The sequence below is a fragment of the Pelmatolapia mariae genome, linkage group LG12 (assembly GCF_036321145.2).
Source record: "Pelmatolapia mariae isolate MD_Pm_ZW linkage group LG12, Pm_UMD_F_2, whole genome shotgun sequence".
Classification (NCBI taxonomy): domain Eukaryota; kingdom Metazoa; phylum Chordata; class Actinopteri; order Cichliformes; family Cichlidae; genus Pelmatolapia; species Pelmatolapia mariae.
The window spans coordinates 19,336,575-19,364,568 of NC_086237.1; the positions used below are offsets into that span (position 1 = coordinate 19,336,575).

At 40.5% G+C, this 27,994-nt stretch overlaps 1 protein-coding gene across 9 annotated transcripts in view; it reads left to right on the forward strand.

Annotated features, from left to right (window-relative positions):
* The window catches only part of kiaa0825 (KIAA0825 ortholog), a 120,113-nt gene that overhangs the window by 27,895 nt on the left and 64,224 nt on the right, over positions 1-27,994 (forward strand). For 6 of the 9 annotated variants that reach the window (XM_063489994.1, XM_063490000.1, XM_063489996.1 and 3 more), the window contains 14 exons: positions 3,242-3,519; positions 6,673-6,823; positions 9,128-9,318; positions 10,447-10,653; positions 11,015-11,125; positions 12,856-12,995; positions 15,603-15,782; positions 18,488-18,718; positions 18,793-19,097; positions 19,281-19,387; positions 21,554-21,698; positions 23,838-23,993; positions 24,107-24,196; positions 25,898-25,992. In XM_063489994.1, the coding sequence (XP_063346064.1) occupies positions 3,242-3,519; positions 6,673-6,823; positions 9,128-9,318; positions 10,447-10,653; positions 11,015-11,125; positions 12,856-12,995; positions 15,603-15,782; positions 18,488-18,718; positions 18,793-19,097; positions 19,281-19,387; positions 21,554-21,698; positions 23,838-23,993; positions 24,107-24,196; positions 25,898-25,992 (2,387 nt within the window). Of the gene's footprint in view, positions 1-3,241; positions 3,520-6,672; positions 6,824-9,127; positions 9,319-10,446; positions 10,654-11,014; positions 11,126-12,855; positions 12,996-15,602; positions 15,783-18,487; positions 18,719-18,792; positions 19,098-19,280; positions 19,388-21,553; positions 21,699-23,602; positions 23,625-23,837; positions 23,994-24,106; positions 24,197-25,897; positions 25,993-27,994 lie in introns of those variants that run through there. The other 3 variants (XM_063489999.1, XM_063490001.1, XM_063490002.1) reach the window with 3 other exon arrangements.

Consider the following 27,994-nt stretch of genomic DNA (forward strand, 5'->3'; position numbering starts at 1 on the left):
TGGAAAGTGGAGGGTATATGGTGCACTAATGATCTAGGGATGTATTATGAAGGCAAAGAGGCTTGGTTAGTGAACAGAATAAAGCAGGATAGGCAGAAGGGGTGAGAGAGGGCCTGAGAAATGGTAGGGAGAGGTGAAGTAGAAACCGGAGATTGACTTTTCTCCAAAGGTAAGGCTGGTGTCTAATGTGAGACAAGGTTTAGAATTTAACTCTCTACAAAAGGATCTCCAGTGTGGCCAGCCGCATACACACTGTCACTATGCTGTTTTTTTCCCCCTTTTTTTTCACTTTCGCTTTTCTTCATTTTCTCTGCAGTTTTAAATTTTTCCGAACAACTTTTCAGGGAGTTCTACCTGAAACTTTCCCCAACTCACATTCATCTTCCTCTCAACTACCCACCACTCTCCTCTACACTGAGCACTATTCAGACTCTTATCATTACTGCCTCACCTCTCTTCCCTCCTCCCACTCTCTCCTCCCCTAACCCTTTTACACTGACAGTATTTGTGGCTCTCACTGCTAACGAGTGTCAGAATTTGTCTGTACTCGGGACCTGTACAGCGTATTTATGTGTAGGTCAACGCTTCAAAGATGAGAGTCTTTCAGCCCAAAGGTTATACATGCATGCATTTAAATTCAATAACACTGAGCTAAAAAGATATTCAAGACAAATATATATATATATATATGTGTGTGTGTGTGTGTGTGTGTGTGTGAGGGGTGGTATGTGTGTTTATACACACATACTCTATGTGTTTGCTCGAATATGCTTGAACATGCTCTAGTGTCTGAGAAGAGCAAATTTACTTTTTACAAGACAAAACCTTAAAAACTGCCAGTAGAAAGACATTATGATGGATCAATATTTCTCACATTTATATTCATTTGTTCATACCTCAGTCCTCGCTTTTTTATCTGAACCCACTTTCCACTGTCTATATTACCATAAATATGCAGGTTGCAATGATACTGTTCATCCATCACAGTACTTGATGATGTACTTTTATTATTGGCAGATAGATGAATTACAAACAGCCTGCTTTCAACAGCTGTAACTCACCCTCCTGTCAGAACCTGGGATTGAACTCTCCTTGTTTTACTAGACCCTTCTAACCTTCATGCCAGCTTTCTATTATAGCAGCAGAAGTGCCTTTTCTGTATTCAGACTTTAGCGAAGCCCTCACCTGCGTGTTCATTTCTTCACTTGTCTGTCTACTCCACATTCTGCACACACATAAACAGGGCTCGCTAGCACTTTATAAAATCTCTTTCACCTTGCTGCAATAGTCCTGGTGGGATCACACGCTTTGATCTTAGCTAGTTAAGGTTTCAGACTGACTTCAACTGGCTTCAGTATGTGAGTGTTTATATGTGTGCGAATACTGTATTTGTATGCTTCTTCAGGATCTTTCCATCATGCTCCTTTTTTTTTTCTTCTATCAAAGCTAAGCTCCTAATGACAACATTCAGTCCTGTATTGACTTAATTGTGCAAGCGGTCATTGTTAGTGGGCCCCACTGAAAGCTTTTATCGAGAAAATTGTTTGAAGAGATTGTGAGATTGTCAGCTGCAGACACACTGTTAGCTGTAACAGAAATAGAAATGCTGAACTTCTCAGTCCTCTCCGACAGCTAGTCAAGTAATCCCGTGACTGTAGAAGCAGGTGATTCACACTATGACTGACTGATTGATTAAACTGCAATAGTCTTCTGAGTGGTATTTTCTTTCTTCAATGTGACCTAGATAAATAGATCCAGGAGATATGGGCCTTGTGCTATGTTTTAAGGCTTTTTACTGATGCACCTGACTCATGACTCAAGCATATGCATGTTTTAGGTCTATACATTTGGATTCACAAATACAGTTGTGTGAGAAGTTTTCACAGGACTCTTTGCAGTAATGTAAAAAATGGACATTTGATTAATTTATCATCAGCAAATGTGAGCGATTCCATAAAAGCACAAGTTTTGCTGGTTTGATTCGTTCAGTGCCAAGAAGGAAAGATATCGACAATGATCTTAGAGAAGCAGTTCTTTCTGCCCATCAATCTGGGAAGGGTTATAAGGTCATTTCCAAACAATTTGAAGCGAATCATTCTGCAGCGAGTAAAACTATTCACAAGTGGAAAACATTCAAGACAGTTGCCAGGATCTTCCCAGGTGTGGAACTCCCAGCAAATTCACCCCAAGGTCAGACTGTGCAATGCTCAGAGAAACTGCAAAAAAATCTCAAGAGCTACATCTCATGTTAAATGTTAAAGTTCAAGAAAGTACACTAAGAAGAAAACTGAGTTTTTCTTGTTTGGAAGCGCTACCAGGAGAAAGAATCTTGTCTCTGAAAAGAAGTGGCGCCACATCTTAAGTCAAATGCAAAGTTGCATTTGAACAAACCACAGCACTCCTAGAACAATGATAGACAAGACCAAGATGATTGACCATAATGCACAGTACCACATTTAGTAAAAACTATGTACAAGATATGAGCACAAACTTCTTGTACCATGTGTCATACATAATGGTGGAAGTGTAATACCTTGGGCTTGTTTTGCAGCCACAGGACCTGGACACAATGTAATCATTGGTATACATAGGACTTCATGGTCAACTCAAAGTTTTCTAGAGTCAAATGTGAGGCCATCTGTCCAACCAATAAAGCTTGGTCAAATTTGGGTCATGCAACAGGACAATGATCCTAAGCCCAGCCGCAAATCTCCAACAGAATGGCTGAAAAAGAAAGTATCAGTGTGTTGCAATGGTCCCCATTAAAGATCAGAACTCAACCTGATTGAAATGCTGTGGTGCGTCCTTATTGGGCCAAGCTTCTTTCTTATAAGGCTGTCTGACTTCCACCTCCTCCAGTGTGTTGTAAAATTTCTATTAGATTGTGACTACGGTGATTAACAATGTTATAAAATATGACTGATGTTTTTTTGTTTGACCTAATGCTGTGAATTTTTAACAGCAAAGTTGATGCCGAGTGCATGTCCCCAGATATTTGTATTCATCGGTTGCACTTGTCACTGTTTTCAGTAGTAGGCAAACACAAGATAAATGCCTGTGTAATACTCAGCTCAGCCTTGAATCCTTGTCATTCTGATGACTTCTCACAAATGTTCCATTATTTACATTTAATGAGGTCTCTTTCTACTGTTTTTTTTTTTTTGTTTCCTCTTACTGACAGATTTTCCCTCTGTTACTGAAATCATCTTGCCTCATGTTTGCGATCTCTCTCCCCCCTCAGTTTTGCGGAGCAATCATGACTGAAATGGATGCCTTACTACCATTGGCAGCAGCCTGCAACGAGAGCTCTCTTCTGCAGGTGCGATCAAGCTTTATAGAGTCATGTGGCAGAGCAGCATTTGCCATGTTGGGTCGTTTGCAGGAGAGGGCCCTGGAGGTACCATCCTCTGCTCCCCTGAAGAACTTGCATGCTCTACTGGCCACTTGCATTTATGTGCATCAGCGACTAGAGCACTACAGTGCCAGGCTGAAGGATTCCAGTACTGCTGCAGCTAAAATGTAAGAAGTGTGTTTCCAGATGTTTATGGACATTTACAGTTATTTTGTTTAAACTTCACACAGCTGAATTATTTATTTGGCTTGCTCCCATGCTTTGTCTTTTTCCCAACTTTTTCAGACCTGGTGACTGCCATGGCCAGTGACATTATGTCTCCTGGTTGCCATTTAATTCCTGTTCTCATGAATGCTATATCTGTGGAATGCTTTGAGGGCTTTTATTTTAATTTGGCACAGACAATTACTTGGGCTAAAGGAAGAGCTGATAAGAGTTTGTTGGTCAAAGGTCGCTTGCAACTTCAAATCTGTACCATTTTTATGATTTCTAGACCTTTAGGAAATTTGACAATATCTGGCACAAACACTCACTTGGACTCAAGGCTGAACTCATTAGAATATGTTGGTCAAAGGTCAAGAGTCAAGGTCACTGTAAACTCACAAAACATGCTAATTATGACTTTCACATGAAATTTCACACATTGGTCTAACAGGATAAACTGATGAAATGATGGCCTTTTGCATTTAAAAGGTCAAATGTCAGCTTAACTGTGGCACCGTAATGTTCCACAAAAACACTTTGCTAGTCATTATTCAACTGCATAACTCAGGAACACATGGGGAGAATGTGATTATATTTTACTTCTGATTTGATCCTGAACTTGTCACAGTTATCTTTGGTGATTCCTTAGTGGATTGCTTAAAAACTAAACAAACTGAAACTTCACTTATAGACACAGGCAATGCTTTACTGTGGCAAAGTAATTCTAAAACTACTCTCAAAATATCCAGTGTTGATTCTAGAAACCTATGGGCCCTAGGACGACCCAACCAAGTGTTCATCACCATTATATTAAAGGAAGTATATTTATACATTAACACATTAATAATGTAATTTTCATAGCTTTCATGTTACAGAATTAGCATTACTCAAATTCAACTTTTGAATGTTGTTCTTGGACGTACACATTACATTTGATAGCCTTGACTGTCTACTCAAGTTTTTACATAATGAAAATATGCCTTTTTCATTTTCATAAAACCATTAAACCTACATAACAGATATGGAAACTACAACAAAATGCACACACCACACTGCACATACATTCAATTATATTGGTGTAATTATTGTGCTATAAACTGATCTATGGAGGGAAGTAATTATCACCTGCATGACCCATCTTAAGTATTCGGGCTGAGGTACTTGTGTGAGATTTAATGGTACATGGCCCTGTCCATTGGCCTCTCAATGCGGTGAAGTCGTCCTGTACCATTAGCAGGAAAAACAGCCCCAAAGAGTAATGTTTCCACCTCTGTCCTTAACTGTGGGGATGGTGTTCTTTGGGTCATGCTCAGCATTTCTTTTCTTCCAAACATGGCAGGTTGAGTTGATGCAAAAGAGCTTCAATTTGGTTTTTCTCCCAAGCCTTCTCTAAATTAGTTTATAACTTTTATGAAATGCATTTTTTTCTGGATTTTTGGTTGATATTCTTGTCTTTCTCCATTAAAATGAAACTAGCATAACAATTACACACTGTTCATTCCTTTGTAATTGAGCAAAGTTACAAATTCAGCAGGGGATTAAATAATAATTTCCCTCAGTGTATAGCACAATAATTACACTAATATAATGTAGTAATTTAGAGTACACTTGGCTCTAAATTTCATAACTTATCATCCATAGTTCAGGTGGAGACAGCGTTTAACAAAGAAAAGTGGCAGAGACCATGTTTATTTCAATAACAATGTCTAAAGCAAAGCTGACTGGTGATAAAGTATCTATTCTGTAACTACTAGATTCTAATATCTGGTTGCTATGCTAACAAGTCAATTCTGACCCCTGGCCATGCGCAATCTGCCCCGCTCTGCTAGCTAAATAAACCAATATTAAAACAAAGTAAACAAAGAAATAATGTGCATTTAGCTCTTTAGCATTGTATTTGATGACTATCTGCTCCACTTACCACTGCCTTGCTTTTTTCTTTTCTTTCTCCTTTTTCTTCTTTCTGTTTTCCACTCTTAGAAGTATAAAATCATATCATTTATCATAATAGCTCTTCTTCATTTTCCTTGTGATTACATTTGTTCAAACAGAATCGTGCATGCCACTTGCAACAGGAGTGGAGTTAGGTGGGGGTCCCTTTAGAGAGGTCAGGTTTCTCCTATACTGCCATTCCAAACTTTGCACATTGCTATCGTTGTAGTTAACTGTCTGTCAGCCCTGAGGGGCCCCCCCACCGTTCTGGGGCCTGCCTTACCTAGCAGTTGCCTGTCTTGCCTAGTTGCAAGCAGCATCTCTTAAAGTATTAGCAGTAACCATTAGCAGCTGACAGGCAGCTTTGCAGATCTATATTACAAGCATTTGTACCAGAAACATAAATCACATAGCACTATTTGCTCCAGCTACCTTATGTAAAATACATTTTGATTTTTTTTACCCTGATTTGAAATAAAAGATAAATATTTAGTATGTTAATCAACTGAAGCAGTGGATGAAGAAGATTTCTTCCAAATTTAGAAACTAGGAAATTTAAAATGATTCTTAAAAGTCAAGGAAATTCTAGATTAACAGGGGGTTATCAGAGATAACCACAGAGGGTAACAACACCCACAGTGTCTGCACCTGCTAAGTTTTTCCATCCATTTTCTTCAACATTTTCATGCCCCTTATCCCCCTTTTAAACCGCTCTCCACAGATCTCCTTTAAAAACATCCTTGGTGCTGTTTGTGCTCCTGTTTTCTTACCCTTGGCCCTTTACTCCTGCACTCCACCTGCACTTGCATGGTACCCCATTTGGTCATAAACCACTTTCCTCTCTTTACACCATTAACTCCCCCCTGGTTTTAAGTCCCCTCTCTGGAAATTATAAAGGCAGGTGGATTTAAAGGGTATGAAATGTCACACTGAACTTTTATAATAAATCATCTATTCTTCCATCTAATCATTTCACCCGTGCCATTGATAGCTCCCTGTGCATACATGACAGCTGTTAATTATGCATATGCATTACAGGATTGTGCGCTGTTGAACTTTTTTTACCCTAGTAAACCTGTTTTTTGTTTTTTGTTTTTTGTTTTTTCATTTAATATGCTGTGTGTATTATATTATGTGTTTTCTGACGTTACCTTTAAAGATATGTTTCTTTCCTCTGTGCCTAGAACCCTGACCCCACTACCTGTGCAGAAATACAAAGATACAGTCACGGCCATGAGAGAGCAGTTGACCAGCTACTATATCCAGGCTTGTTATACATGCATTCTTCAGGACGCAGAGAGCCACCACTGGGCTGACCCCAAACCTTTCTATGAGGTAAAATCACTATATGATTTAAAAAAACAAACAACTAAACAAAACAAATGTGTTGTGACACACTTTTGTGAGTTTTATTAATTAAGTGCATGTTCGGTGTCTATAATATTGCACACACCCCAATTAAAAAAAAAGTGTAAAACAGCTCTAGTGTTGTTGTGTGTTGATTTGATTTCTTTTATTGCAAAAATTTCAATGCCGGTGTCTTAGGAGGCTTGTTGGGTAGATTTTGAGGAACTCTAGGAATTACACCCTAGAGCTTTCTTGTTTCTTCTTTTCATTCCCACAATACACCTTTACCGCCCACTCTCCCACTTCTAACTCAGTCTTCTACTCTGAGCTCCCTGAGAACATCTGTGGCTTCCATGCTGCCCTGGGGGCTCCAGGGATTCAGCTGTCTGAAGTCTGCAGTCTACACTGGGACTGTCTGGAAACAGCAGAGGGCCCCTGGAACTCCCCTACCTTTATGCCCTTAAACAAATCTAAACCTCCCCTCTCTCTTTTTGCTTTTGACTTTTTTTCCCTTTGTTCCTCCCTCCCTCCTTGGGTCACTGGTGTCAGACAGGCCTGCTGTGTGCAGGTGTGTGCTTTTGTTCAGCCATCACTGTGTGCATCCGTACCAATGAATGTATGTGTAGGTGTACAGCAGCATCTCAGGATGTAAGTGTCATTTGGTATGTCTATGTATGTACCTATATTTTTGATGTTTTACGTGTAGGTTTCATCTCCTGGATCACCAGCTTCTGTAGTTACTCATTCGCAGGTTATTATAGCCTCAGAGATACCCTTTGCCAGATCCTTTGGTTCTTTTTTATCATTTTAGATTAGTATGGACAAAAGGAATAATTGTTAATAGCAGAAAATATTTGTAATATTTATGCTACAGTTTAAAAAAAAAAAAAAAGAATATATGCTATAAAGCAGTTGTACCACAGACATAAAGGTTGTGGGTCCATGTGCTGAATTTCATTCTAAAAAACAAGCTTATTTCCTCATCCCGGCTTCAGACTGCACTTTTGCCAGGATATCGTCTTTAAAAAGGAATTTTTTCATAGTTGACCTGGCTGGTTTAATAATGCTTGGGGCTACCTCTGGTTTGGATCCAGCTCCTGTCTGTGTAACCTTGAGTGAGTCTATAGGCAGAAGATGGCAACTCAGTTCAGGACATAAAGCTTGGACTTATTTCCTGTTTGTGACCAATACATACAGAGGAAAAGAAGGAAGAAGAAGGGAAGTAAACAAGAGATTGGGTGAAGTGGGAGAATATGGATTGAAGAGTTTGGTAGTGTTAATGTGTATGCGTTGTGCAAAATGACCTTATAATAGGATAAATATGAAGACTTAGGAAGTGTATAACAAAGTTAAAATGGTTAATGAAAACTAAACCAAAAATTTAGAAAAAAAAAATTAAACTAATTGAAATTATTTAATGAACCTAGAAAACCAATTAAAATAAGATAAAAATGTAGAGAAGCTTCAAGTATTTGTAAGTTTGGTTAAAAATAAATAAATAAATTGTTATTTACATCTTGGCTGATGAGACATTGATGGACATGTTTATTAAGACTCTGGATGTCTACAACACCGTGAGCCAGCTGCTTTCAAAAAGTTATGTGTTTTTATTGAAGTTTTTTTTTTCACAAATCTTGCCTTTGATACCTCTCTGGCCTCTATACAATAAAAAAGATAAAAAATAATTAAAAAGACTAAAGCGAAAACTGAAAATAATTAAAACTAAACTGAAACTAAACTGATTTTTTTTAAGTCAAAATGAGATAAAAAGCAAAACTAGTTAGAAATTACATATAACTATAGTAACTCTGGTGTACAGGTGGAGGAAAGAATGCATCCTCCTATATATTTTACAAGAGAGCTGCAAGATGCCAGGATAGTAATTCTTTTCAATCTGTCCTGTTTTTCCCCCTCTTCTCACTTTCTTCTGAAACATTCTTGATTTTTGCCCTTCCTTCTTTCACTCTTTTTATGTGTGAGAGTGGATGTGGAAGTGTGTGCTGGTTGTGATGTGTTTGCCAGTCCAGGACTTTAAAGCAGTCTAAAATCCCAGTGGGAAAAGAGACCCAGGTGCAGAGTGCAGGTGGCATGACCACTGAGACATCTTGGTGTTGACAGACCTGCCTGTGTCTCTGCCTCTCTCTTTCTTCTCCTTCAGGGTTTCTCTCTCACTCTCTCTTTTTTCCCTTTTTTAACTCCTCTCTCTGTTTTTACTTCACTGTCAGTTTCCATATGATAACATGTCTTCATCTACAGTCCCCCCTCCCTCAAATCTATCACTTTCTTCCACAGGGCGAGAGGTGTTCCTTCTCAGTGCAGATGTGGTTCTACTTCCTGTGCGGGCTTCGCAGCGACCTGTGGGCGGTCCTTCCGGCAGAGCTGGCCAGGGATGTCCTTGGCCAGGTTCTAACAGACACTTTACAACTGTTAGTGCGAAGATATGCCAGAGCGCGGGCTTCATATAAGAGGCACCTGCAAATCAGGTATTTTATCATGCATATTACTGATAATATATACATATAAATATAACAATGGATTCTAAAACAGTAATACACCAAGCAAAGACCTACACTCCATTTTGTTTTGTTTTTTAACATTTAAATAAATATGTCGCAATCTTTTTCATTTGTCTAATTGTGGATGGACTAACTGCTGAGAAATGCTGTGATGGAAGTTAGTCAAAATTGATAAACAACTGACTTTTAATAAGTTGAGCACGTCACAAAAATGCAAGACGCTTATACAGTCGGAATTTTGTGTATGTCTATCCTTTAATGCAAATGTAAAAGTTTGAGTTTGAGGAGCGGAGGCACCACCCACACATTCTAGCCCCATGCAGCACACATAGACTTTTTCCATCATGGGAACTTTTATCCAAAGGCTAGGAGCTATTGGAGGAACTCAGTTTGCTTCCACTCCAGAGTCTCTACTCGGGGAGTCTGAAACATTGACAGTAAGGCTTTTCTTTGGCCATCATTTCAAAAATCTTTAGTATTTGTTTGTTCAATACATCAGTTGGAGTTACAGGATAAACCATGCTTCAAAAATGCCACATAAAGTGAACTCTGTATTAACAAAGATTGAGTGCAATATACATGAGATGTCAACGGGAAACCTGGTTTATGATTCTGGGAGATTTGTGTGTTTCTGGAGGGACAGTTATAAAGTGTGAGCATAGGCTAAACAGATGTCTTTCCAAAGCTTTTCCAGGTCTCCCTCTTGCTATAGTGTTCACATGGGTACTCCTATGCTCCATCATCTCTATTCTATCAGTCCTTTCCCTTTTGTAGTAAGAATTTAGACCAAAGGGAAGCAAAAAAGAGGTGATGATAGATGATGAGCAGCATTCCATAACCAATTAAGAAAGCAGATTTACTGGCATATAAGTAAAAGCAGTGGGTTGATGTAACATAGCAGTAAGTTTTAGGGTGATCGCATCCAAAGCCGGGACGCTTCAGATGTCAACAGTAAAATCAGAAGAAGTTCCTGTTGTCTACCTGGCTGTGAAATGAGACTCATAGTAGATCATCTTTAGGTGTTCTCAGCTTTTCAATCACATCCATTCTGTTTTTCACTTTAAATTCACACTTTCTGTTTCCCTCGTCCTGCAGATGTGACATTACAGCAATGTTGCTGTATGTGGAGCACCTTATGTGGAGTCTGTGTGAAAGTCCTGAGGCCTTGGTGTGCTTCAACCCTTCTTCAGTGATTACCATAATAGCAGGTGGTTCAGACTGGCCATACCAAATCCACAACCTGTGTGACCAGCTCCTGACAGTCCTCGTCATTGTCACAGCACCTCTATCTTTGCTACATAGGTTGGTACAGTATGGACATTTTTGTTATTTAATTTAAAATTTAGTAAGATGATAAAAAGATACTGCAATGTTTTCATACTTTCCATCTTACACTATTTGAACAGAGTGAGTCAGATGGCTGTTACCACTGATTCTGGAAACATTTGTGCTAATTGACCATGGTGTATAACCCCTAAGTAATTCAATTCAATTTATAGGTGCTTAATATTATACTCCTATGCCCAGCGCTTGGCTTTTATAGCTTTCTAATTGTAATTATATATTTTGTATGCAGTATTTAGTTGTATCATTTTAAGTACTGTGACTTTTTTTTCCCTTTTTTTTTTTTTTGTAAATGTAAACATGCTGCCATATGCAACAGGACATTTATGATAGATGCTGCGAAGGAGACCTCACCAGACCCACCGACCATTCCTGTCATACGCTGGCTAAATGCTATTAACCCCAAGGTCTTCACAGAGCAAGCTATAAGGTATACAAAATGGACCCATCTAACCATCTATCACCCATCATACAGCAGGCACACGGACAATATACATGTTCACTCACAAATGCACATACACACTCTGGTATGCCAAGCAATCACAATCCCTTCCATCCTCGTCCTGTGTAGAGAACCATATGTGATTGTGTTTGGAGTTACAGCTGCATACTGTGTGGATATATAACCTGCCACTCAAGCTTCAAGCAGCAGTTGTTGTGGTAATATAACACAGATGCAAGGTAAGAAAGAAAAACCAAATGAATGAACTACCGTTGGCGCTGACAGTGAGTTTGTTGATGCTCATGGTTGCTAAGAGCTTTACACATGATGCATTGATAGCATACACACGTGAATGTACACAATTATATACATGTGTGTACATTTGTGTCCAGTTACTGTTGTGACCTCCACTGTGCAGTCAATCATGCTTTCCCCTCACCCTTGTCTCCACCTTACTCCCCTCTCATCTGCTTCACAGCCAGAGGTGATGTCATTGTACGCTGATGGAGCACAAATCAAACTAACCCCTGCTCCCCTGCTCCTAAGTATCAGAGAACTGAAATGAGTTTATTTTTATGACCTCTTTATTTCTTTGCTCCCACCTCCTGCCTTCATGCGAAGGCGCCAGCAGCCTGCCAGTGGCTCGTGGCCAGGACCACAGGTCCTCAACCTTTCTGGCCAAATCTCTCCCCAGTCCATTAAAATAAAGCCCATTGTTATGGTTATTAAATAAAACAATGATAAAATCACAAAAGATCTCAATAAATCATCCAGCTGTACAGGCTAAAAAATATTTTCTGTATGTGCACATTTATACCCTGCGTTATTTATCTTGCCTTTGTGTGTGTGTGTGTGTGTGTGTGTGTGTGTGTGTGTGTGTGTGTGTGTGTGTGTGTGTGTGTGTGTGTATACATCTATATCTGTGTGTCTTGGTTTAGTAAGATGACCCGGTGCTGTAGCTGGATAGATTCATCAGAGCAGTTAAAAGAGGATTTCTTCTGGATTTGCGGTCTCAGTGACATCATAAATTGTGCTGTCAGACCGAGGCATAGTTTTCCTCAGTCAAGCAGCAGGGTGCACCCTGCTCTAGCCGTTTGGCTCAAATAGAATGGTTAATTTCTGGGCAGACACCCCCTGTGCTGCCTCCCGCCTCCTTGCTCTTCAGACAAACTCTGTCCATTCCTTCCATTAGATTTTATTGAGATGTATAAAGTAACATGGAGGCACACACATGTCAGCATGCTCCCACACTCGCACACATACATAACGACAAGCATAGGCTCTGAAGAGTGCACACGCACACACGCATTCACACACACCAAGGATACGGCTCATTACCCACAGCTGGCTGCAGCCTCTTGGTTATACAAAAGATGAAGGGGTGGGTACTGCTGTATATTCATGTATTTGGCTGTCTCCCAAATGTTAATTTGCTTTTAGCTGGCCAAGATTAGAGCTAATTCCTTCCCGGTGCACACTATAAGTAAGCGAGAATGAAGGCATTTGGAGACTTGGCTTGTATATGGAGTGAGTGACACTGAAGGAAGTTACCAGTGTTACCAAATATTCCCTCCAAAGCGTCATCAAAGACTTCTTTATCTTTCACTTGTGAAGCTTTTTCCTTCTTTGTTGTCTCTCACTAAGCAGACTTCTACCTCACCTGACACTGCAGAACTGTCAACTTTGTTTTCCTTCCTTCTCTCCTCCATCTCTCCCAGAGATGGCCTTATGGGCCAGGCATCCTTGGCATGTCAACTGAGGCTACTGACATCTGACCCCGGATGCAATCCCAAGTTGCTACTTCAAATGTTGCTGTACAGAGACTGTCACCTGCCCAGAATACTCCTGGAAAATTCTTGTAAGTCTGTCGTTTTTGCACGCATACGTGGATTGTTACATGTTACTGGATAAGGGCTATAGTGTGTGTGTGTTGTGGACATACCTGGCTGTCTGTCTTTTCGGAGACAATTAAAGCCACTTTCTTTCATTCTTTAAAATTACATTTTTTTAATAACTCTGTGATCCCAAAGAGAACATGACAGGGAAGTGTTTACCTCTGTTTTAATTGCAGCGCTCTAATATCTTAAGTAAGTTTTACAGACCTTGGGTAAGCTCTATCCATTTTATGAAGTTTTAATCAGCATCTTTGCCTTCATCATCATTTTCACCTTGGTCATCATCATCACTAAATCAATAGAGTGCAGTAATAAACACTCAACAGGCACAGGCGGAGCACACGGCCTGACCTTTAAAGATTTTCCCTTCCTTCCTTTCTCCACAGTCTTCTCAACAGTCTAACCTTTAAAGACTGTTGTGCACTCGCACATTAATTCACATTATAGCGACCTCATTAATAACAACTCTCACTGTCTTGTTCTCTTGCTCGGTCTGAGTCTGACTCAGAGGCTCCGCAATGCTTCTTTCTGCATGCTGCCGTAAATCAACGCTAGGAGCGCTGACTCTCATGTGTTATCACGGTGACGGGGTAATTAACCAGGAAGCAGACAGACAGAAGGAACAGCCTGACTGAATGCCTACACTACTGTGTTGCCTCTGCATGTACATGTACATGTACATATTAGGGTGTGTTTTGAAGCACTGTTGATGAAAAAATTCTAGTGTGACTAATAGATGGTTTGGTGAATCCACGCTGTTTCAGTTAGACTTTATTATAGCTAATTCAAGGCTCTTTTTTTTGTTGATGGTTCATTTTCTAACTCTTTGTACCTGCCTTATCAAAGCACACTAACTTATGAGAAAGCTGACCAGCCAACTAACAGACCTTCGCACTGTGTAATAATTTGAAAACATACCTTCTCTACATCTACAGTATCACTTTTCACATTTGCACAGCTTACCCTAAATTAGAGGTGTACAGATGCACACACACACGCTCACAAACACACATACACACACACATGGCCTTTTTATTATCTTCAGCGTGTCTGCTTCCAATTACAGAGGTCTACAGAGAGGGCCCTTGTGACTGGTTGACTGGCTGTCCGGAAGATAAACAGGTGTATGCATTGGCTACGTATCAAGGTTGGATAAGCTTAGAGACAGAGAGGAAGGGAGGGAAAAGCATTTGAGAAATCAGCATAGAAACAAAAACACACTGGAATTATTGTGTGCTGCAGGAGTAGTGGAAACTCCACAGAGATGTGCCAGCACACTGACATGTGTTTTTCTGAAGTCATCTGCTGCTCCATAATGGGATCATTATTATAAGGCACCTAGTTAACCTGCCATGTTATCCAGCACCCCAAGTGGAAATTAATGTTAGTCACCCCTGTTTCCTGGACCACTGCAGCCACAGCAGTGAGATCCAGAACACTCTCTCCTCAAGGACCAATTATTAGACAGGCAGTGAATAAGATGATGGTGTAATCCACACAATGCCACCTAATAGACTGATTGGAGGTCAGGCTGTTTGACCACTTTGGAGTCTACATGTTAGATTAGTTATTGTGAATGAAAATAGGCACGAGGGATGCAAAGGGAGTCTTGGCTAGAGGGACAGAAGAAATCAGCTTCCATGAACAGTTTGAGCACTTCCTACCTACATGTTATTAAGGTGGCTAATGTTACTGTCACTGGGATGCTGCAGCTAATTTAGCCCTGTCATTTTAAAATAGTTCAGCATTAGTCAGAAGGAAGCCATGCTGCCCTTCATCACAGCGCCCCCTCATTGACTGCTGCGTTACATACTCTCTCCTATTCAAATGGCTGTCATCTCCCACACAGCTGACTGACAGACTGCTGGATGTCTGCCACCTCTGGAGCAATGGGCTTTTCCTCAGCAACCCCTGTCAACTTAACACACACACACACTTACTTGTAAGCACATAGAACACATATATAGACATCCATATGGGTTACACACACACACACACATATACACACCTCGATCCTCAGCCCTATTCTCAGACAGCAACCCCCACAAGGACACCCTGTCAAAACCCCTTCCTTTTCACTTCCTGTCTCTGTGTACTGTGGATACCACAGCCAGGGGCTTTGAAATCTGTTTCTTTTTCTGTTTTTTTTATTGTCTTTTTTCCTCCATCTAACACAGATGTGGATTTTTCTTCCCCTTCTACTCCACAGTGCCTTTTGTTCACCCGTTCTGTTAACATGTGTCAGGTTGGGAAGCCTTGACATTTTCCAATGTGCTTTTGTTCACGGAAATCAAAATGCTGCTTCACAGAATTGGGTTTTGTATCTTTCTAAACCTACATCCATAAGAGTGATATTTTCTGGACTATAGTTTGTAAAAAAAAAACAAAAAAAAAACCCGCTGTACACTCGCCTACACACCCTCGGATGTATGTGTGGGCACGAGTGTTAATCTTTTTGTGCATCCAGTTGTTTGTGCCAAGTGGTCCAGAATATCAAGATTTCATTAATCCACACATTAATTTGTACTGTTCACAGATGTGTGTCACCAAAATGACGCTTAATTTTTCAGATTTTTGCCAGGAGAACAGCTCAGAAATGTCTACAGAGAGCTGCAAGGAAGGAGATGACTTCATGATGTCATTGTTCAACCTTTTCTCTTGCCTGAATAATGTTCCTAAGGCCTTGACTCTGGCCCTTCAACCATACCTGGAACGGGCACACATATGGGAACATCTCTACACTCTGGCAGGTAAAGTAACAACATTTCTGCTGTGTCCTAATGTTTAGCAATTGCTGTCACATTTTGGCATTGCACTGATTTTGGAATGAGCAGTTGCACAATCTCTAGTTTGTGTGCTCTAGTACTGTGACCCTGGATTCCTTTTACTTTGGAAATCAGGTGTCAGAGCTGGGAGTGACTTCATTCCAGAGTTGTGTTCTAGTAGTAGCAGTTGGAGAAGAACAAAAACTGCTGCAGATGTTCATACATAGAACCTGGTCAGTGCTCTATGTACGGCCTATTTAGTCAGTCACAAATACACAAAAGTGGTAGTACAGAGTACATGCTTTACAGTTTTACAACTTTAGATGCACTACTGTTTTAAAGTTGGGGTTGGTAGGGCTTCTCTGACTTTCTGAGTGGGAAATCTGATTTGAGGGGGCGCTACAGTTGAAAATTTCAACTAGGAACTCCTAGGATTTTCGACTTCCTACTTCAGAAGTGTGTCAAACACACTGTACCTAAAGTATGTGTTAAAATACAGCACTGTAAATCAGGTTAGTTTTAAAATGAACAGTTCGTGATAAACTGGAGAACATGACAAATAATCATTACTTGAATTTCCGAGTAGTGAATTGAAGTAAATAAATTAAAGATTTTCCTGATTTGTTGCATTTTTTAAGAAAGCCCCAACATTAAAATTGCATATATTTCATATTGTGTTGGCTGCCCTCCTCCTGGTCTCTTCTGGTGTCTGGCAGTGGCTCTTTTGGGTCCTGTTTGTTGTAGGGTAGTGACACTGTGGATCACGGTTTGTTCCAGCAGGTCCTCCAGATGTTCAATCGTTTTGGGATCTGGAGAGTTTAAAGGCCGAATGAACACCTTGGGCTGTTATTGTGTTCCTTACGCCTCCATAAACAGTTTGTGCAGTTTGGCAGGGTGCTTTTGTCCTGCTGCCGTGGGGTTGTGTGCTTGGCCTGGAGCAACATTTTAGGCAGGTGCTACAGGTCAAAGTGAGAGCTACAAAACCTGATGTCTGTCAGAATATTGCATTGTAATGCGATTCAATGTTATTCAGTGCACCTTGCCAGATTTTATGTTGAGTCTAATTGGTGAATTTTCAAATACTATGGTAAATCTGCCCTCAAAGAATATCTCAATTTTATTTTCTCTAAAGGCCAGTGTTGACACTGCATGAACATGAGCTAAAGCATAAGTATACTTTTACACAGACTGTAGTTATTCCCCAACTCTCTCTGCCTCTTTCTAGTGCAAGTTTTAATACAGAGCTTAATCTGAGCTCCTGTGGAGTGTGAAGCTCTTTTTAGTGGTGATTCTTATATCCTGGGTAAGTGGTAATTATTGTAGCATAAATTAGGGTGATTGGAGAAGAGTATTTAGATGGATACTGAGCAAGGGAGGGGTCGACAGAGTGAATGAAGGGGAAGAGAGCTAGAGTGTGCCGCAGAAAAATTCTCAATGTCATCCAATCAACATTTATCCTCACAGGGTAATTAGTTTAATTATTGGACCGTTCCAAATCTTTGTATTATAATTTTGGTTACAGGATACCCCCAGTGCCCCCATTTCTATTTAAACTGTTCTCTGAGTTAACTCATAGATTATATTGAGAGCTTCACTATTTCTCCGCTTTCATTGACGTTTCATCACACTGTACCAGGTTGCTTCAGATCAATACACAGGTCAATACAGTTGCAGGTGGTATAAAGTCTGAGAATCAAGTGACTTTGAAAAATAGGTCTAGGTCTCACCTGCAACAGAGCGCTTGTCCTTCGAAAAGCTATATCATTTTCTGTTCCGTTCTCCTCTTTTTCTGCGGCTAAGGTTACTTATTTTGTTAGGCATCCTTTGAGATTTCAGTGCGCTTTTAGTGCCGCTTCAGTACTGTTTCTCCCGATTGTAGCCTTTGGTTTTACAGCCGGGGCTGTAGGAAGTTTATGAGTGCCATACAACTTCATACTGTAGTTACTCTGCCAACAATATGAGCGAGATATAAAAGGGCAAACCGACGAAAAACGGTAAACCTGGAGAACGTAGCAAGATTCGTGCTATCAGGCCACCTGGATTTGATCGAGAGCATCTGATTTTAATTTGAACTTGAGTACTCACATTTGGTGCAGATATTTTAAGAGAATACCTTAACACTATATGGATTCATATAAATGATTTATGTCTCTGTTTTTTGTCATTCTTTGAAAAGTAGAGTTATTTCTTGACTTTTAAATTGTTGCTTTAAAAATAAATCCCAAAGCACAATAACTATAACATGAAATGTCAACTGATCTAATGTGTAAGCATCCACTCTCCATTTTTATATCAGTATACAGTAACATGTTCATAAACATATTCCTAGTGCAGGGATAATTAGAACAGTATAAGGAGGTTTTCTCTAAAGAAACTTATCATTCGTATCATTTTGAAAGGTTTTGACAACATATCCGCCTTTTTCTGACATAGCTAAAAAATTCAGATTAAACACAAAGTATTGATTTCAAATTTAACATTTTTAGTGCAAAGTATGTAAATTCAGTAACCTAACAAACCTAACAGTTTTTCTGTAACACTAACCTTGTACTTTATCTTATGCAGTTTACCAATATTTTTTTCCCCAAATCTTAAAATTAAATAATAATTACGGTCTGGAGTCATTCATCTGATCTTCTTTAGCTGACCCTTGTTTTAAAAAATCTGCTTCCTTTGTTTATTATTGTCAGACACAACACGGACAGTACCTATAGTTGTCAGCTGTGTCCGGGACATAGTCACAAAATCCACCAATAGCCTTCTGCTACACCTCGTCTCCATGGTTTTGGGTTGGCAGGCCACAGAGGAGCCTGGTGCAGCCTTGTTCAAGCGTACTGTGCCAGAGAATGTCCTGGCTAAAATACCCAAGGACTGGAACTACACACCATTGGATGTAAAGGGAAAGGACACTGTTGCTAAAAGTATGCACAGACTGAGTTTTGCACATTCAAGATAAAATTCAAGGAATTTTACTAACATTTCTTTCTTCTTCTAGCTATCATATCCTTAGCAATTCAAGCATTGTCCTTCATTTTCACCAACCTGCCCATGGCTGTAGCATCCTTGCCACTCCCGATCCGCTTTCTATTCCAAGTGGCAGAGAAGCACCTTTCCCAGCATGCCCGGCAGCTACGGTTAGTGGGCCTGTTGATCTGGGCCTTGCTGGGCTGCCTGATCCAGGGCCTAGAAGACCCAGACACACTAGAACAGATCAGTGGTCTGGCTCTGGACCGCTCAGCAAAAGACCGCCTGTCCCTGCTGGCAGAGTGTGTACAGGCGGCCATAGGCATTCAGCAAAAGGTAATGGCTGAAATTTATGTGGTAGCCACAACAGGTAGAGGGTTTAGTTAGAAATTACAAATGGTAGTGGGTTGTACCAGACCTTTTTATATCTCATTGTATGTTTATATGTTTGTCTATATAATTTCTGTATATGATGACTGGCTTAATGTCTGTCATATTTTTATTCATTTGCCTTGTTAGGGTGTTCCCAAACCTTCAGTGCACAAAGTTATACAGGCCTTGGAGGAAAAAAGACCAAAGTGGACACAACTGCAGCTGCAGAAGGCCCGCAAACTCTGCTCAGACAGGTGGGAGGATCTAGAAAGAGGTCAACATTAGAATGGTGCCAACAGTAGCTTAAGTGCTATTTTTTTCTTAGTCCATCTTCACTCTCATTTAGTATAGACTACTGATGTCAGCCTCAAAATCTTTTCATAAAATTTATTTCCCTGAATGTAATTTTGTGATTGTCAAAAATAAGGGCTGACTGTCTGCTGAAGGAGGAGGTTCAAATGCATCAAACTGACTGATGGTATATTTCACTACTTGCCATAAGAATTACCTAGAAAAACACTAAACAAATGCAACTTAGACATGCATTTCTAATTGAGCATTCAAATTTTGATGTATCATGTAACCAAGATAATTTTTTACTGACAATCTGTATGAGTAAAATCAATAAATCTCAGATTTGTTTGTTGTGCTAAATGATGCACATGCCTGACTGAATGAACTGCAGTGTGGAATGATGGGAAAACAGCTTTCGTTTTTGGCTGATCTGTGACCTTTGGCGTTGCATTTTGCTGCTTGTTCCCAGAAATGTTGTCTTCTGGTCGCTCACTTAATCATAGCAAACTCCGGACACATTCATCCTCATATAAAGTTGATTCAGTAGCGTAACCATTAAAAAAAAAATGAAATAAATAAGGACACTGAATAGATTATGACCAGTTCTAGGAAATGCTGTCTGTTACAGTGACAGGAAGAGGGGGTAAGTGCAGAGAAAAAAAGGCAAGAGACGAGGCGGCTGAGGGGTGGTGAGGGGGTGGAAAAGTGAAAGAAGAGTGATTATGTATCACCTGTCGGAGGCATTCAGTGGGATCATTACTATTCATTAAACTAACCTTCACAGGGAAGTGACGCCTGGCTTGTAAACAATCAGAATACAGTGTCAGAGAGAGAGCGAGGAAGAGAGAGAGGAAGGTTGCAATAACTCCAAAAACAACTGGCACTTCTCTTACTGGCATCCCATGCGCACACACATTCAGAGTAAACGCCTTCACAAAAAACATTTGGCCCTACACGATCCCTCTTCAGTTCCTTCATCTTTACCTTCCTCTTTTCCTTTCCTAACTGTAAACCACTACCACCACCCCCTCCCCAACAGCACCCACCTTGTCTTTGCAAAGTAATTTGTAGAGGGGAAGATTATTGTTCTCCATCATGGTGACCCTGGCTGGGCTGACGGGATGCATACACAGATGAAGATGAATGCAGTTATTCCTTGGCGGAGGTCTGCCTCTTTCAGGGCACATTGGCCCTAATGACATGATTGATAGGCTGTCCCAAATCCAGAGGGGCCCTCATTAATCACCCTGCTGACTGAATCCAATCATCTGCTTCACCTGCACAGTGATGGACAGGAAAGGATACAGCGCAGGTGCTGACACGGATGCACAGCCACCATCACCGACAACACCACCGCCAGGGCGCCAGGCAAAAGAATGAGGCGATGTATATGGACGAGACGGGACTCCTCTTCTTTTGCAACTCTCAATGTCAAACAGCCAATGGCTGGCTGACAGGCGACACCGTTTCTGCCACTTTATAATTACAAACGTGAGGAGAGAGAGAACAATGACAGGGAGTGTATGTGAAAGAGAAGATTTGATGGACGGTAGTGTGATATCCATCCATACAGGAAGGGCAGGAAAACGATGCCGGCATTCACCTGGGTTGGGAAAATACAAGCCTACGGACCTTGACATACAATTACATACAAGCTTCATACACACACGCACTCCAGTCCAGTGCAACGGCATCCTTTGGTTAAAATGTCTCATGTATCTCATGAATTATAATGAAAATAGTGAAAATGATTTTGGTATTTCTTGGTCATTTTCACCACAGAAGATTTGACTGGTCTGATTGGTTTTCAGATACTAGAGCAAAATGTAATTTTTTTTCTTTGCCAAGACTTACATTTTGAAGTTCTTTTGCCTTGTGAAGTAACTGAATAAAAAAAAAAACTTTCATTTTAATGCGGTTAATTTTCCAGTCATAGCAATTTCCAAATTGTAGCCCAAATTCCTCTCCAAACTCGAAAATACTTCCTTAGCCAGAGGTGGTATTCAAATATAAGCCGACACCCTGCCTCCTTCTGCTCCTCTCATCTTCTCTGTTCTTCACAATGGGTTTTTTCTTTGTGTTGTCTTTACTAAGTTCTCCTCTTCCCATCTCTGTTTCACTCTCAGTGTATTTGAACAAGGAAGCGAGAGAGGAGTTGCTGCGGCTGAACTGACTGAGCAGAAAATAGGCCTGATGCTGCTGGAGGTCTGCCACAAAGCAGGTGGCAGCAGCTACCTGAGGCAGATCTATCACATCATCCAAGGCAATGAGGTAGGGAAGTACTCGCTCTCCCCAGCAATTAGGTGGCTGCTGGCCTGAGGCCGCAGGCTGTTCAGGAGGGGGAGACAGAGGGAAGAGGGCTGCTGCTTGTGTGCAGTCTGCTTGTTCTGATCGTCTTTTGTTCAAGTGACCTCAAGGGTGCAAACCTACAGTGATTTCCAGTGTAATACACTCACCTCATATAGAGCAGAGGAAGCCTCGTGGAGTTACTAGATTCCGTGGAAAGCTTTTTGGAAGAGATTTCAATGAGGAAGAACAGCCCTTTAAAACTCAAGTGGAAGTTATTTTATGACATTTACTTCAAAAACTATTCTTCTAAAAGTCCCCAAATCGATTAGATTTTATTAGCCTATTGTAGCTAAAGTTTTCTGATGTCTAAAAAAGATCTTTGGTGGTTGTTGAAAAGCTAAAAATCATATTAAGTTGTTTTAACTGGTTTTGTAACACTTTTTTGGAATGTTGCCGTTTCCTGTCCAATGAAAATCAAGTTGAAAAAGCAAAACATTAAAGGTACAGTAAATATTTTTTTTGAGATGACTTAATAGAAAAAGAGAATACTGTACTCATAAATAGTTAGTGTTAGTCCAACAAATTGATGCATTCTCATACACTTACGCCATGTTGCCATGCCATCTTGAAAACTTGGACGTCCTTCCACCTAATTGTGTTTTATGGATGTTGCTAACTCAAGTTGGGGCTCTATAACGCACAAAAACATACATAAACCATATTGTCACAGGTACTTGTTAGCAGAGTGATCCTCACATCTCGGGACTGTGTAAACATCAACAACTGCTGGTTATAAGCTAACATTATGCCAGCTTGGCTCGAGTGTCCTGAAATGTACATAAACAGTTTGATTGCATTCTCACATCATATGTGAATTTTGTGTCTGATTCCATTCATTTTTACATGCATACTGGACAGTATTCAAAAGTTTGCAATGGTTATTAACAAGCCTATCACAAGACACAAATGCTATTTTTGTGGGTTTTTTCCATCTTTTTTTTTTTTCTTTTGGTCTCTGAAGTTGCTTGTGTATTTCTGTAATGAGCACACCATCCCAGAGAGTTCATAGTGCTGCTGGGAAGACTGTTAACCCTCTCCAATCTTCTGAATGCAAACATGTTAGTTTTTCTAGCATGAAACAAGGACATGACATACTACAACTAAATCTTAAAAACTTTATTCTTCAGGCTAAATGAAAAGGATATTAATTTCTTTAGTTTTAATTTATTTTTAATGCAACACTTCTTTGACATTTAGTCTTAACCTTATATTAGTTATATTAATCTTATTTAATTTTTACAGTTTAGCCTGGGTTGTAGGCTAAATTGCATTACCGGACCTCTTTACCTTTCTCTGTCTAGTTGGAGTTCATAATCTGTGTCTAATAGGATCCAGCATTGATATATAGAGTATGTGTTTTTGATGTAAAGTGTTAACACATATAATAACTCTGCTCGACAATTTGAGAGAATGTGAATGGGAACCTCAAGAATCAAGAGTTATCCTTCTGGCAGCTCCAGCGTCTCTACCCAGCCAAGGTCGAGGCAAGAACATGCAGGTCAGGGACAGACTGGGTTGGTGGTGAGGTGAGGGAGGAGGAGGTCCAGAGGCCATGTCAAGCTGACGGATGGGAATATACCAAATTCACACCAGGATGCCTATGTGTGCATGAACACACACATCGAGTCATAGTGTACAAAGACTCATTACTATATGCTGGACCTCATGTGAGACACATGCATTATAACTACAGCAAAGGTTACAGAAACAGCACCAGAAAGTGCACTAGTGTAAAAAACCTGTGTTTCTCTTTCGTTCTGTGTGTACATATTTTGTTTTGATATGTGTTTTTCATTGCTTTATTCATTCACTGAAATATGGCTCAGGGTGGAGCCATACACGTGGCGTGTAAGTAGACTCTAAAACTCCACTAGACTCTTTTTTGTTTGGTCTGTTTGATCGACTTTGAGTTTAGTTATTTTACTTATACAAAACCTTTTGGCCTCACTCTAGCTGTCAGCCTTTTTCTTTACAGCTTATTTATTATCAGTCTTATCAATCACATTGCATCCGTCTCCTGTGTTTCTCTTCTTCCATCCCACCCTCATAACCTGCTTACAGGAACTGCTGATGTCTAAACTGAGTGGAAGCTCAGACTTGCCAAATGATCCTCCACTTTTTGTGAAGTTTGATCTTGGCCCCGAGAGTCATGTTGGAGGTGCCCGTTTCAATCCTCTCCACCAGTTTGACCACATTGGCAAGAAGAAGCTGGATCAGGTGTGTTAAGCCTTTTAAGGTTAACATTATATTATATTCTGGTAGCAAATAAGTGTTTAAAACTTATTTTAGTTGTGTGAAACATCTTTGATATTCATGTGAACTTTTTCCAGTTTTCAGACGTTGTACTGTGTGGGTGTACTTGTGACATACAGCGTGGTGTCATTCTAACTTTCACCGAGGCCGGAAGCTTAATGTTGAAGGTTAGAAGCTCTTTGAGTCTCTAGTGAACTGGATATTGTGGTAGTCTCTGAAGTTGTCAGGTCTTTCTGGGGCTTGGCTTTCCTATTCCCTTTAGGTTGCTGTCTTTTTCCAAGCAGGAGTTAGGCTGGCAGGAAGAAAAGAACGCCGAAGAGGTGAAAAGATGAGAGAAGTTTTTTTTTCTTTTGTAAAGAAGTGAGTAATGTTAAAGGAGAGTGCAGTCTTAAAGTGCACTTCTTTGGGGCTTTGAACCATGTAGCCTCTTATCCTGAACTTATCCCCAGGAGTGTCACCATGATGTTCATTTAATTGTTAGGTTTTTCTTTTCTCCATATCAGGGTTGAGTCTACCTACAGGTAGCTCACTGTAAGAGTTGCTCACTTTCCCCCTCATTTCCCCTCTATTACTACGATATCCCCCACTGTTAGGAGAAATACAATGGTACTTATAACACTTACAGCAGTAAGTATTTTCTCAAGATAGGCCATGTGTGTTTCTGCTTTCTTTTTGTAAGGATTAGAATTATAACTTTAATATTTATATTATTTGAGTTGAATACAATTCAGTTTTATTTGTACAGAACCAATTCAGTCAACAGTCACATCAAGGTATTTCATATTGAAAAAGAAAGACCCTACAATATTAGAAACCTCCAGTAATCAGACAATCTGCTATGGGTGAGCACTCGGCAACAGTGGGAAAGAAAAACTCCTTTTAAACAGGAAGAGCCCTGCAACAGAGTCGGGATCAGGGAGGACCAGCCATCTACTAAGATCAGTTGAGGGTGATTAGAAAGAGAAGAAACAAAAAGGGAAACATAGAGTGATAAATACAAAACATAAGCTATGAAAAAGATAAAGATTTGTATTTGTGACTCTTATATTTGTCCCTTATAGCAGCTTCAGTTCTTGCTGTGGCTTTTCAAGAACATTAGTCCCGTTTAATTTCTAAGACTTGGCCTGTTTTCGGCTTATCACAGGAGGCTGCATAGCTTTGCATAGAAACACCCTATTAAGAGAATGATTAAAATGCCTTCTCCGCTTCAGGTGCCTGTGTTGTTTGTCAAATAAAATGGAGGGAGGAGGAAAAAGTTACACCCATCAATCACAGATGAGGAAGAAGCAGAGGGGGGATCGGATGGATGGATGGAACGAGTAGAGTTCTCCTCCTTTTGTCAATAAAACTCAGCCTGGAGTTAAGAGTGACATTTTACAATCAAAGCAATCTGATTTTTATTTGCTTTCCCAATATGGTGATGGTGCCAGGTGTGTGTGTTCCCTGTACACATCCGTGTGTGTGTGTGTGTGTGTGTGTGCGCGTGTGTACGTGTGTATTTTTAAAAAAGAGTGAGAGTTAGCAATAGAGGGAAAGAAAAGAAGAAGGGAAGGTGGGGGGTTGGCGGAGTGCCATTGAAGATGGAAAGAGGAAAAAAAAGGCATAGCAAGAAGAGTAACGACTCCCTCCAAAAATTGATTTATCTTTCTATAAATGATGGCTACATCCCCCAAATGGATTTATAAATTAATTGCTGTCTTATTGGAATAAAAACCTTCTTGTGTGGACATGATTGATCGCCTGATGTCGGTGGCCTGCGCTGGAGACCCCCCTCCTCTTTTGTTAGTGGGTCCCAGCTGGAGCGGTAATGCACTGATGGTATTAACCCTGATTAATAACTAACAAACGCTATCCTCATACATCAACAGAGTGCTGTGGTCGACTGGGCATGGGACTGGGCAAGGCTGCTCCCAGCCTATCAGGGCATGAGTCGGGTCACCTTCAGAGCTCTGCTGGCCAACAGGTAAAACATTTCTGTTGCAATATATGTATTTGTATGTGTCTTTTTGTGTTTCATTTGTGCAGTCATTTTGTGAATTACTCGCCTCGGTACAGACCTCAGATGGTTTTTATCAGCATATAAAGTTTCATTTTCCCGATTGTGTCTTCTATAATGCGGGCTGTGCTGGGGAAAGAAATCTTTGGAAAGAGGATATTGGAGTGCTATCATATACCGTGTGCGCTGAATGGAGTGGATCAATGAAATTCTGTCTGTGAATGCATGTGTCACTGACTGCACAGACACAATTTTTGGTAATTGAGTAATGCCTGCTTATTAGGTACTTTTGAGACCTTGGGGTTGGCACATAAAGATGGATAAAAAACAGGCTGGTTCGGATTTTGGTGTCATCTGATTGAAGTTTTTCGCCCAAGTCCACTACTCCTGTCCCATCCTCTCCTCCCCCTCCCCTCCTGTTTTACTCTGCAACAGGCATAAATATTTATGCAGGTATGTGACACATATTAGATTGCAATACTTCAGGCTGTTCCCTGTTCTCCATTCACAGCTGTCACGCTGCCAGCTATCAGGGAGCTATGGGGCTACTGCACCTTGTCTCCACACCTACGCCCAATCCATTCTAAATCACTGCCATTGTAACACACACACACACCTTTCTAACAAAGGGCAAGCTCTGCATCTGCCAAGGACACGGGCCTAATAAGGGTGAAGTACTCAGCTCTGTGCTACGCTGTGACGAGCTTTGTCGCCTCCATGCCTCTACCCCCTCTTCCCACACCCACATACACATACTCTATTCTTCCGCCCCTTATACGCTGCTTTGTTGCATGCTAAAACAGATACTGTCATTGCTTGACTGAGCCAAATTAGTGTTTCAGCATTCATGAATAGAAACTGAAAGAAGAGGATATGAAGTCCGATAGGAAGAGACATAGAAAAAGAGGGTCTGGACTTGAAGTTTGAGATTGTGAGCGACACGGAGAAAAAGCATATCACTTCTGACAAGGACTCAAAAAGTGTGAGGATGGGAGTGGGAGGGGTTAAAGGTTATATAATTCACCCTAATCTCACAGTATCAAAGTGTCTGAGATTCTGTCATTTGCCTCATTAGCCTGTCTTTGTTGGGCCAGAGGAACAGATTTCATGGAGGATTTGGAGAATGGCTTTGGTTCAGCACAAGTTGCTTGCACAGAGCAGGAAGTTAGTTTCATGGACTGGCGACATGTAAGCTGTCAAAGTTTTTCTCAGATCAATCTGTGACTCAGAAATATCCCTCAAGCTATAGAAGGCCGTTCATGGGATAAGCACACTGATGTCTCATCCACTGATCCATTTGTTAGTGTAGATAAGGAACACTTTCTGCGTAACCACAGGCCGAAGCGCCTTTGGCTGTTTTCACTTCACAACAATTACTCTTTCACTGCTTCCAGTTGCTGAAAAAGCCACAGCATATCTCACCCTCTTGATGATTTTAATAGTAATGTTTCTACCCCGTACAGTATAAAAAGTCCTCTTATTGCGACCTTGTTATGAATTTCTACCTTCTAACTTTTAGTCTCCTTGAATGACTTTCTCTTCCTGTACACAGTCAATATTTTTTTTCATTCTTTTTTTTCTGCTCCCGGGCTGTGTGAGTTAGCAGTGTGGCCCATTGGCCTCCTATATATTGTGATAGTGGCAGGACAGTTATTGTGCCCAGGGTTTATATCACATTCTAATGGAGCAAGGCTATGAGTTAAGGGGCGGTAGGCTTTTAAACCAGGGCTGTTAAATCACTGTTGAGATGACTTCATTAGCAGAGCGGGACACATGCTGAGACACTTATGTCTGCACACACACGTACACACACATGCATATACATACACTTTCACCCTGCTACCTTGACGGTGTAACGCTCGGGCCAGACAGGAGGGAGAGTGGATTTATACAGATGTGTGTGTCCTTCTTTGTCACCTGTCACTTTAGTTCCCTTGGCATGATGGCTCATCCATCATCTACAGATTGA